This window comes from Corapipo altera, unplaced genomic scaffold (assembly GCF_003945725.1).
Source record: "Corapipo altera isolate COAL_440 unplaced genomic scaffold, ASM394572v1 96, whole genome shotgun sequence".
Classification (NCBI taxonomy): domain Eukaryota; kingdom Metazoa; phylum Chordata; class Aves; order Passeriformes; family Pipridae; genus Corapipo; species Corapipo altera.
The window spans coordinates 1,362,668-1,372,244 of NW_020884962.1; the positions used below are offsets into that span (position 1 = coordinate 1,362,668).

The following is a 9,577-nucleotide window of genomic DNA, read 5'->3' on the forward strand; positions in this document are numbered from 1 at the left end:
GGGGGGGGGGGGGGGGGAAGCCTCGCCCGGCCCCCCCGGAGCTGCGCAGGCGATGCCCGATCGTGCCGGGTCCCCCCCTCTCGCCGCCACCGGGACACCGAGCCGGGACGGAGCCGCCGGGACGCCGCGGACGAGGGGCTGCATGGCCGGGGGGGGCTGTGGGGGCCGCCCCGTCCTCCGCGGGGCACCCCCCGGCGCTGGGTAAGGTCCTGATTTCTGCTCAACCCCCTCGCGGGACCCCCCACCCCGCACCCCCGCGCACCCCCGGGGCTCCTGCGGGGAAACTGAGGCACGCGGTGCCCCCCGCTCTGCCGGCGGGGTCTGGGCATCACCCGACCCTCGGCAGGGTCCGGACCCACCGGCACCCACCCCGGAGCGACGGCACCGCGACCCCCCGCCCCTTCCCCTGCCCCGCCGGGGGCACCCGGAGCCCGGGGCTGGGGGCGGCCACTCGCGACCCTCCCGGTCCCCGTGGGAGCTGCGCGGCGGGAGGGAACCGGCTCGGCCGGGGGATTCCCCGAGGCGGGGCCGGGACCCTGGAACCCCCCTGCACCCCTCCGGACCCCCCTCCTGCACCCCTCCGGCCCCCCCTCCTGAACCCCTTTGCAGCCCCGGCACCTCCCGCCCCCCCCACCCCCCTGACTGGGCGCTCTGGGGGGCTCCGGGATCAGACGCTTTGGGCCGTGGGGGGGCCCCCGCTGCCCCCCACCCTGCTCGCCCCACGGCGGGGCCGGATCCGGGTCGGGGAGCGGCGCGGAGCCCCAAGCGTGCAGGTCTGGTCCTGTCCCGGCAGGCAGCGATCCCGGCCCGGCGCCCGCCGCGGGGCCCTGGGGGTGGCGGGGCCGTCGCCCGTCCCGGTGCCGTGCGGGCACGTGTTCGGGACGCGGCGTCGCCCACCCGGCATCACCAACCCGGTGTCACACGCCCGTTGTCACCCACCCGCCGGACCCCACCGGCAGCACCGGACACCCCGTCCCCGCCCCGGGGACCCTCCCGCCGGGGCTGCTCTTGCCCGGTCTCTCCTCCTTCCCCCTCACTGCGGTCCCCGGGGGGGGGGGGGCTCGGGGGTGGCCCCTCCCCGGGGGTGATGGGGGGTGTGGGGACACCCCCCTGCCACCCCCCCGGTCCCTGGGACGGGGGGCTCAGGGCTCTGTGCTCCTCAGGTGCCGGCGGCCGTGGCGGCTCCTGCTCCTGGCCTGGCTCAGCCTGGTTGGCACGGCACAGGTGAGGGGTTTGGGGTGCACGGTGGCACCCCCGGGCCGTCTGACCCCCACCCCGGTGCTGATTGTCACCTCCCTCATGCAGGACCCAGCCCTGGGCACACCAGCGAGGGTCCCCGAGGCCCCGGCCCCTGCTCGGCCCCGCCGGCAGCCGGCCCGGGGGACCTGGGGGTCCTGGGGCCCCTGGAGCTCCTGCTCCAGCTCCTGCGGGGACGGGGTCGCCCTTCGCACCCGGAGGTGCCAGCGGTGAGTGGGGCACGGGGACCCCACCCCACGGCAGGACCCAAACCCCACGTGGGGCACCCAAATCCCCTGGCACGGCTCTGCCACCGCCCCCCGCATGTCCCTGGGGGGCCCTCGGCACCACCTGGGGGGACCTGGAGCCTGGTGGCTCCACCCTGCTGAGATGAGGGACATCGTGGGACATCAGGGTCCCCGCTCCTCCTCCCCCGTGGGGGGACGTGTCACTGCCAGCCCTGTGGTGGCTCGTTGGCATCGCAGCCCTGGAGATGGGGGGTTCCCTTGGGGGGGGGCCGTGGGGCACAGGCAGGGCTGCTCAGGGGGGTCCCTGTCCCGGCCCCACCGCGCTGACACTGTGCCAGCAGGACCCCCGGGGAGGAGCCGTGCACGGGGGACCCGCGGCAGTACCGGCTCTGCCAGCTCCAGGTGAGCACGGGGAGGGCCGGGCACTGACGTGGCTGGTGCCAGTCCCCATCCCGGCCCGTGGGCTCCATCCTGCCGCTCCCACAGGGCTGTCCCAGCGGCTCCGTGCCCTTCCGGGCCATGCAGTGCTCCCTCTACGACAACAAGCCCGTCCTGGGCACCTCCACCCGGTACCGCTGGGTTCCCTTCCACGGAGGTGAGTCCCAGGGTGGGGACGGTGTCATGGGGCTGACGGGGGGGCCATGGCTGCCCCCGGTGTCACCTTCTCACCCCAACCCATCAGCCCCCAACCTCTGCGACCTCAACTGCCTGGCCGAGGGGCACAACTTCTACTACAGCTTCGGGCGGGTGCTGGACGGGACCCGCTGCGGCCCCGGCTCCCCGGACCTGTGTGTCGGCGGGCGCTGCCTGGTGGGTGTGAGGGGCTGGGACCCCCCGGGACCCCCAGCCCTGACCCCCCACGCTGAGGCAGCGTCTGGGCTCCCGCAGAGCGTGGGCTGTGATGGGATCCTGGGCTCGGGCCCCCGCCCCGACGCCTGCGGCCACTGTGGCAGCGGCTCCTGCATCTTCGTGCACCGGCTGTTCCAGGGCTCGGACCCCTCCTCCGGTGAATGAACCATTGCCCCGGCCCCCTCCATGGGTGAATGCTTTGGCTCTTGGCTCCCCTGTCCTCCCGTCCCCCATCTGTGTCCCCAAGGCATTGCCTGAGTCCCCTGTGACCCCGTCCACCAGGGCACCGTCCCTGATCCCTCCCTGTCCCCAACGCTCAGGGACAGGGACAGCAGGCTCAGAGCAGCCCCCTCACCGGGGTGATTTGGCCTCGTTGCAGAGGGTGTTGCTCCTCTGGGATGGGTGGAGGGTCTCTGGGGCACCCCTGTGGTCTGTGGGGTCCCCAGGGGTGTTCAAGGGTCCCTGGGGGCACCCAGAGTCCCTGTGTCCATATCCAGAATCCACAGGGTGCTGGGCAGGCTGTGGGGACAGTGATTCCCGTGACAGCAGACAGCCCTGGATGGCACCCCAGGGCCATTGTGGGGTGCCCCCAATGTCCCATCACGTGGGGCCCGGATGGGTTACTGCCCCAGACCCCAGTCATCTGTGCCCCGTCCCCTCCTGCCCCATCCCTCCAGGATGTCCCCTCAGGCCCTGCCCCAGCTCTGCCCTGACTCTACCCCCCACCTCGACAGGATATTTTGGGTACATGAATGTGACCAAGATCCCGGCTGGGGCCACCCACATCAAAGTGACGGACAAGAGCCGCAACTACCTGGGTAGGACATGAACTGCCCTCATCCCAGTCAGCCCCAGTCCATCCCAGCTGGTCCTGGCCGGTGCCAGCTGCTGGTCTGGGCAGGGCAGGGCAAGGCAGGGCAGGGCAGGGGGTGGTTGTGTCATTCCATGCTGTGTTGTCCTGTGTTGTCCTGTGTTGTCCTGTGTTGTCCCATGGCTGCTGTGCCGCTCCCTCACTCAGATGCTGTTTTGAGCATCCCAGGGTCACTGAACTCACAAACGCTCGGGGCAATTTTCCAGAGGCTGCGGCCGTGGGTTTTGGGAAGGGCTGAGCTGGAGCGGGGCCAGACCGGCCCCTGCACACCAGGACCAGCCCCCCCGTTCCCCCAGTTCCCCTCCCCAGCGCAGCTGGAGCCCCGTCCCCCTCTGGGAGCAGGGTCTGGGGGCTTGGTGGAGGCGGGGGGTTGCACACCAGGGTTTGGCTCCGGCTTGGGCCCAAAGCCAAGATCTTACAAGAAAGCAGATTCCCCGGAGCCCCGAGCGCGGCTCTCCCGGCCCACGCTGCCCTCCCTGCGCCGGGAGAGGCCTCCGGTGGGGACCCGGGCGGGGGGTCCCGGGGGCTGTGTGGTGCCGGGCCCCGGACCCGCTCGCTCCCGCAGCGCTGATGACGAGTGACGGGCGCTACGTGCTCAACGGGGACTGGGCCATCGCCTGGCCGGGGCCCTACGAGGCCGCCGGCACCCGCCTCACCTACACCCGTGCCCCCGACGGCACCGAGAGCCTGGAGGCGCCCGGGCCCACTGACCAGGACCTGCACGTGATGGTGAGGGTGGGGAAGGGGCACACGGGGACAACGGGCAGCCACCCCCAGCCCCCCTTCAGCCCTGCCCCTGCCCCCCAGGTCCTGCTGCAGGAGCCCAACCCTGGCATCGAGTACGAGTTCTGGCTGCCCCACGGGCACCCCCAGCCCGGTCATGGGGACACCAGCCCCCTGCGGCAGCCCCAGCCCCGGGGGGCCGGCAGCCCCCCGCCTCAGGAGCCCCCGCTCACTCCGGCCCCTGCACGGCCCCCCCAACCTGGGGGCTCTGCCACGGAGCCGCCGCCGAGGAGCCCCCCAGGCTGGAGCCGGGATGGGGGTGCTGCAGGTACCTGCTCCCCTCGGGGGTCCCCACAGCCCCCCAAACCCCTGGGCTTGCTGCTGTGGATGGGGGGTCCCGGAGAACTCAGGGGTAGAAATGAGATGGGGGCCCTAAAATGGGCCCTAAACCCCCCCTCCAGAACTCTCAGGAGCCCACTGCGTCCGTCTCTGGAGTCTGGACCCTCAATGAGCCCTCCCAGGACTTCGGGGTGGGGGTTTTGGGGGGTGAGGAGTCCCCTCCGCCCCCTAAATTGCTGCAGCTTTGTCCCCGCAGGGCGATGTGGGAGATGCCGCCCGGCCAAGGGACGTTCCCAGCGCATCCGGCACTTCTGCCAGAGTGACTTCGGTGAGCGCCGGGGCCAGAGGGGCTCGGGAGGATGTCGGGGGCGGGACAGGGCTCAGGGCAACGCCAGGGGTGGGAAGGGGCTCAGGGTGCCCCCTCCTCACCCCGCAGTGTTCCACGGGCGGATCCTGGCGCAGCGCTTGGTGGGGCGGGAGACGCGCTACGAGGTGGAGGTGAAGGAGCCGTACCGGCAGCGCTCGCCGCTGGTGCCCCGGGAATACCTGTGGGTGCCCAACACCTGCGGGTGCCCCCCGCTGCGGGAGGGCGGCGAGTACGTGCTGATGGCGCGGCGGCACGTGAACCACGAGCACACCCTGAACCGCATCCTGCTGCAGGACGGCGGCTACGCCCGGCCCTGGACGCCCCGCGAGGCCCGGCTGGTGCGGGAGGCGGCGCGGCACTGCCCCCAGCCCCGGCCCCCCTGAGCCCCCCCAGCCCCAGCGCCCCCCCGGGACAGGACCCCGAGGGCGAGCTCGGTGCTCCTGCCGTGCACCAACCCCTCCCCTGGCTGTGGATGGACCCCCAGGGACCCCCTGTCCTGCCCTGGGGGATCTCGCCGTCCTTGGGGGCCCGTGTGGCAGAGGCGTTGGGGTGGGGGTGAAGGAGGGTGGTAATTTATTATTTTTGCAGAAAATAAACCTGTTCATCCCCTCGCTCGCTGCGTGCCCCTTCCTGGCTGGAGCCGGCCCAGGGGGTCTCCTCCGTGTCCCCACGGGCAGGGGGTCCCCAGAGTGTCCCTGTGCCGAGCCCCCAGAGCAGCTCCCGCCCCGCAGCGTGTCCCTGTCCCCGATGGCCCCGTGCCAGGCTCTCCCCGCCGGGGTCGGGGACCTGCTGCTTATCTCCCTTCCGGCGGAGGCGGGCGGGTCCCCCCTCGTGCCAGAGCCCCCTCGCCCGTAACCCAACCCGTGGAATGGGGGGGGCCACCATGGGGCCCACACGGGGATGGGATGTGACAGGGGGCACTGGGGAACCCTGGGGGGCATCGCCTGCTTGGGGCTCCCTTGGGGGTCTTGTTGGGGGGTGGGTTTGGAGCTGGTGCCAGGGAAGAGCTGAGACCTCCCAGCTCGTGTCGCTGGTGGCTGTTCCCAAACTGGGGTGCTTGGGAGGGTATGGGGGTGGGTGCCCTGAGGTGCTCCAAGTGGCAGCTGCCAGGCCAGGAGGGTCCTGGTCACATTGGGGCAGAGACGAGCCCTGGGACCAGCTGGGGCTCAGTACTGGGCTCCTCAGCTGGTCCCAGTAAAGTCTGAGTGATTCCAGGTGCTCCGGGGTGATTAGGGCAGTAAAAAGGTGCCTCCACCCTGTAAGAGTGGCCCCTCTCGTTCCTGCTCTGTCCATTTGGGGCTGCCAGGGTGGGTTTGTCCCTGGGCAGGATGGGTTTTCAGTTCCAGCTGCCCACCGAGGACTAGGCCAGGCCAGGGGAGCAGGATGGGGAAAACCCCTCGGAGAGGCCTTGGGGAAGCTGTGCCCTGGTGCCTCCAGCTCCAACTCGACCTGCTGGGCTGGGCAGTGTCCCCAGGACTGTCCCTTGGTGTGTGCACAGACCCCAGCTCAGCCCGGGGCTCGGGGTCCCCCTGAGGAGAGCCCCTCTGTCTCAGCTGCCTTTGGAGACAAAGCCCCATCCCGGCTCCCTCCTCTCCGAGCTCTGCAAGGTCCAGCCAAGGGTTTTCACGGGTCATTATACGCTTGGAGAAAGGTCTGGCTCTCTCCCTTAATTCCCAAAACTCTTCAGCTGAGCAAACACACTGTGCTCTGGCCAGCACAGCCAGGGAGGGGGGGACACAAACCCCCTCCCCGATGTCCCGGGGCAGTCCAGGGTCCTGGTGTGAGGCCAGTGCCCCCAGGAGGGCCCCAGCTGGCAGCTCTCCCTGTCCATCCCTGCCCAGTGCCACGTGCCGGGGCACAGCTGCCACCCTGCTGCTGCCAGTCCCCGTGGGACAGCAAGGGCTGGGGGTCTTTGCCTCCTCTCACTGCCCTGGGGGGGGGGAACAGGGTGTCTGGGGGTGCAGCCACCCTGGGATCCCTTTTTTGAGGCCTAAAAGTTGCTGGTGAACAGGAATTAGGGCCCGTGGAGTGGATCCGGGTTGTCTTCTGCTGCCTCTGCTCCGTGGTGGGCTCGTGGCTGAGCTCCTGCTGTGGCACCACGCGGGTGCAGCTGCTTGGACACACGTCACATCCCGTCCCTCTGCTCCTGGGAAAGGGCACAGGGCTCCTGGCCCCTCTGGAAATGCCCCTGGGGGTGTGGGGGGGACGAGGTGGGGAGGGGGGGCCACCACCCCTGTCCCCGTGCAGAGCCGGACACGGGGTGGGAGCAGCTGCTGGGAAGGGAAATCACCCTGCACAGAGGGTGGGCCAGGAAGGCAACAACCAGTTTATTTTGGAAGCCGGGCGAGATGCCAGCCGTGTCCCAGGCTGTGTCCCTGCAGCCCAGGCTGGTGTCACTCTGTCCTTCCGGCCTGGGGACAGCAGAAGGCGCCTTTCCCTGCACGAAGGGCCACCCGGCACGTGGGGTAGAGGATGCCCGCCAGGACCAGGCTGCTGCAGGCCAGCACGGTGACAACCAGGAGCTCCCTGCGCAGCCCCCCCGGGCTCAGGGGGCCCTGGGAGGGGGAGCAGGTGTGGGTGAGCTGCTGGAAGGTGCGGGTGGAGGGGCAGGACGTGCAGTTTGTGGCCGAGGTGCCCTGGCAGGTGTAGCAGGAGGGGTGGCAGTGGGCACACACGCGGGCCGTGGCGGTGGCACTGCGGGTCCGGCCGTAGTAGCGCGGGGGGCAGTAGGGCAGGCAGGAGCGCTGGTGGGCGTACAGGGAGCTGCCACACTCTGAGGAGAGAGGGTGGGATGAGCCCCCCGGGGCCCACGGCACTGTCACTGTGGCCCCCCACGAAGCCTCACTCACCCTCACAGGCTCCCTCCTTGTCCCACCGGACACAGCCGTCCGTGGCGGAGGCTGGGGAGCGCCTGGAGCTCATGTCCTCATCCGTGCCATGCAGGTGCAGGATGAAGCTGGTCAGCTGGCCTGGGGACAGGAGGGACAGGGCTCAGGACCTGCCGGGTGATGGATATGGGGCTGGAAGCTTTGGGGCTGTGCCCCCTTCCTGGCCCTGTGCTGGCCAGGGAGGCCCTCGGAGCAAACAAGAGGCCCTGTAGATAAGGAGGGCTCGTGGCTGGGAGGGAGAAGCCAACAAGTTGCTCGTCCAAGGGGGGGAAGGAAGAAGAATGATCAGGCACTGGGTGATCCCAGTAAATGGGTGTCCCCCCCTGGGCACCCACCTGTGTTATGGGCATCACCCTTGTTCTCCAGGTGGAGGGTCCAGGTCCCCTTGGGGTTCTCATCCCAGAAGTGTGTGGACATGAAGGTCCAGTCCTTGTAGCCCTCCTGGCTGGTGTCGTAGGGGCTGGAGGAGGAGAGGAGAGCTGGGAGTGCCAGCTGGGGGGCTGGAGGAGCAGGATGTGGCCAAGGACAGCCTGGAGTCACCCTGTTCTTGCTCTAAGGGGGCACTGCCACGTGGCAGAGGCCCGGAGGAGTTTTGGGCCTGGTGAGTCCCTTGCTGGGGGTCTCCTGGCCCCAGGAGGGCTGTGGAGGGGCCCCCCCAGCCCCTGGTGGGTGCCGGTGCTCCGTGTCCTTACCGCATGGTCACCAGCGTGGACGTGGTGCCCGTGGGGCTGCTCAGGGCCACCACCAGGTCCCCCCTGCGGCTGTAGCTCAGGGACAGCTGGACCTGGACGTGCTCCAGCGAGCGGATGCTCTGGGAGCAGGAGAAGACATCCGTGGAGATGGTGAGCTTGGAGCCGATGTCCCTGTCGAGGACAAGCTGGAGGTGAGGGCACGCCTTCCCCTTCCACGGGCATCCTGCCCTCCTCCACGGCCTCCAGGCACAGCCCTGTGCCTGCAGCAGACACTGTGCAGCACAGGCCGCTTTTTGGGAGGGAATCCCTGTTCCTGGAGCAGGCACAGCAAGTCCCAGTGCGAGGCCAGGCCCAGGGGTGCTGTCCCTTACCTGGGGGCCTGAAGGACCTTGACTGAACACTTCTCCTGAGGCCGAGTCCCCGCCCAGGCCACGGCCTCCTGCACCAGCAGCCCCGCATCCAGCAGCCCGTAGCCGTAGTAGTGGCTCACTGGAAAGCAGGTGCCACCAGGAGAGGACCCATGAGCCCCTCAGTGCTGGGAGAGCACCGGGAGCTGCTGGAAGGTGTCCCAGGGCCGGGTGAGGGGAGCAGGAAGGGCTGAGCCCTGCACTCACCCCTGCGTCCCACCCCGTTCTTGGCCCAGTCCTCGGCCTTCAGGTGAGCGGGTCTGGAGGCCCTGATGATGAGGTGCTGCAGGTCACGCCAGCTCAGGGCTGGGCTGGAAGCAAGGAGGATGTGGGGATAGAGGTGTCTGGGTTGGCTTTTAAGGGTGGGATTCAGCCCTTCTAACTCATGAGGTGGGTAAGTCAGCTGTCCGGGTCCAACCAGGTCCCCCCACAACCTCCTTCAGTGCCCAAGTGGGAGCAAAAAGACCTCCAGAGCAAAGTTCTCCTCCTGTCCCCTGCTCTCCTATGGTTTTGCGAGAAGATGCTGCCCCACCAGAACCCAGGGACACCTCAACTCTGCACTCCCAACCTCTCTGCCAGCAGCCTCCCCCCTTCCTCGGGGCTTCCCCTCTCCCTGGGGGCTGTCCTGCTCTCTCAGTGTCACCTACTTGGCCTCCAGCGCCAGGGCGACCATCCCTGCGGCCAGCGGGGCCGAGGCCGAGGTGCCCGTGTGCTTGTCGGTGCAGCGGTGGTGCAGGTCCGTGGTCACCTGGGGGAGAGGGGGGGGTCTCAGCACCACTGCCAGGGAGGGCTTCCCAGAGCTGGGCACCTCCAGCAAACACTCCTTTTGTGACCCTTTGGCCTTTTGGGGGGGGGGTCCACACAGACTCTTTACTAAAGCCACCCTCGCCCTGCCCGGGTGAGGAGGGCTGGGATGAGCCCGCCCCATGGGATGTGCTGGGATGTGCCATGTGCCCC

At 69.6% G+C, this 9,577-nt stretch overlaps 2 protein-coding genes across 3 annotated transcripts in view; one reads left to right on the forward strand and one right to left on the reverse strand.

Moving 5' to 3' along the window:
- Positions 1–57: 57 nt before the first annotated feature.
- On the forward strand, positions 58–5,094 carry ADAMTSL5 (ADAMTS like 5). 2 transcript variants are annotated; one of them, XM_027664264.1, is made up of 13 exons: positions 58–201; positions 1,164–1,224; positions 1,306–1,466; positions 1,826–1,886; positions 1,971–2,079; positions 2,167–2,294; positions 2,373–2,490; positions 3,068–3,151; positions 3,770–3,933; positions 4,012–4,255; positions 4,509–4,594; positions 4,703–4,814; positions 4,927–5,009. In XM_027664264.1, the coding sequence occupies exons 1-12, from the start codon at positions 143–145 to the stop codon at positions 4,766–4,768; spliced, it is 1,341 nt and encodes a 446-aa protein (XP_027520065.1). In that variant the 5' UTR covers positions 58–142; the 3' UTR covers positions 4,769–4,814; positions 4,927–5,009. The 2 variants fall into 2 exon arrangements, with proteins under 2 accessions (XP_027520065.1, XP_027520064.1); XM_027664263.1 differs by having other exon boundaries at positions 4,523–4,594; positions 4,703–5,094.
- Positions 5,095–6,940: 1,846 nt separating this feature from the next.
- The window catches only part of PCSK4 (proprotein convertase subtilisin/kexin type 4), a 6,196-nt gene continuing 3,559 nt past the window's right edge, over positions 6,941–9,577 (reverse strand). The window contains exons 8-15 of the mRNA XM_027664343.1: positions 9,575–9,577; positions 9,268–9,368; positions 8,828–8,931; positions 8,585–8,702; positions 8,214–8,384; positions 7,857–7,981; positions 7,483–7,602; positions 6,941–7,406 (exon numbers count right to left, since the gene is read on the reverse strand). The exon at positions 9,575–9,577 is cut by the window's right edge and continues 210 nt beyond it. Coding sequence (XP_027520144.1) covers positions 7,027–7,406; positions 7,483–7,602; positions 7,857–7,981; positions 8,214–8,384; positions 8,585–8,702; positions 8,828–8,931; positions 9,268–9,368; positions 9,575–9,577 — 1,122 coding nt within the window. The 3' untranslated portion in view covers positions 6,941–7,026. The remainder of the gene's footprint in view (positions 7,407–7,482; positions 7,603–7,856; positions 7,982–8,213; positions 8,385–8,584; positions 8,703–8,827; positions 8,932–9,267; positions 9,369–9,574) is intronic.

Excerpts from the sequence above, each read along its gene's own strand:
- ADAMTSL5 (XM_027664263.1), top strand. The coding sequence starts at position 143 with ATGGCCGGGGGGGGCTGTGGGGGCCGCCCCGTCCTCCGCGGGGCACCC. Across the intron at positions 1,467-1,825 it reads CGCACCCGGAGGTGCCAGCG|GACCCCCGGGGAGGAGCCGT; the intron begins GTGAGTGGGGCA and ends CTGTGCCAGCAG. Across the intron at positions 1,887-1,970 it reads ACCGGCTCTGCCAGCTCCAG|GGCTGTCCCAGCGGCTCCGT; the intron begins GTGAGCACGGGG and ends CCGCTCCCACAG.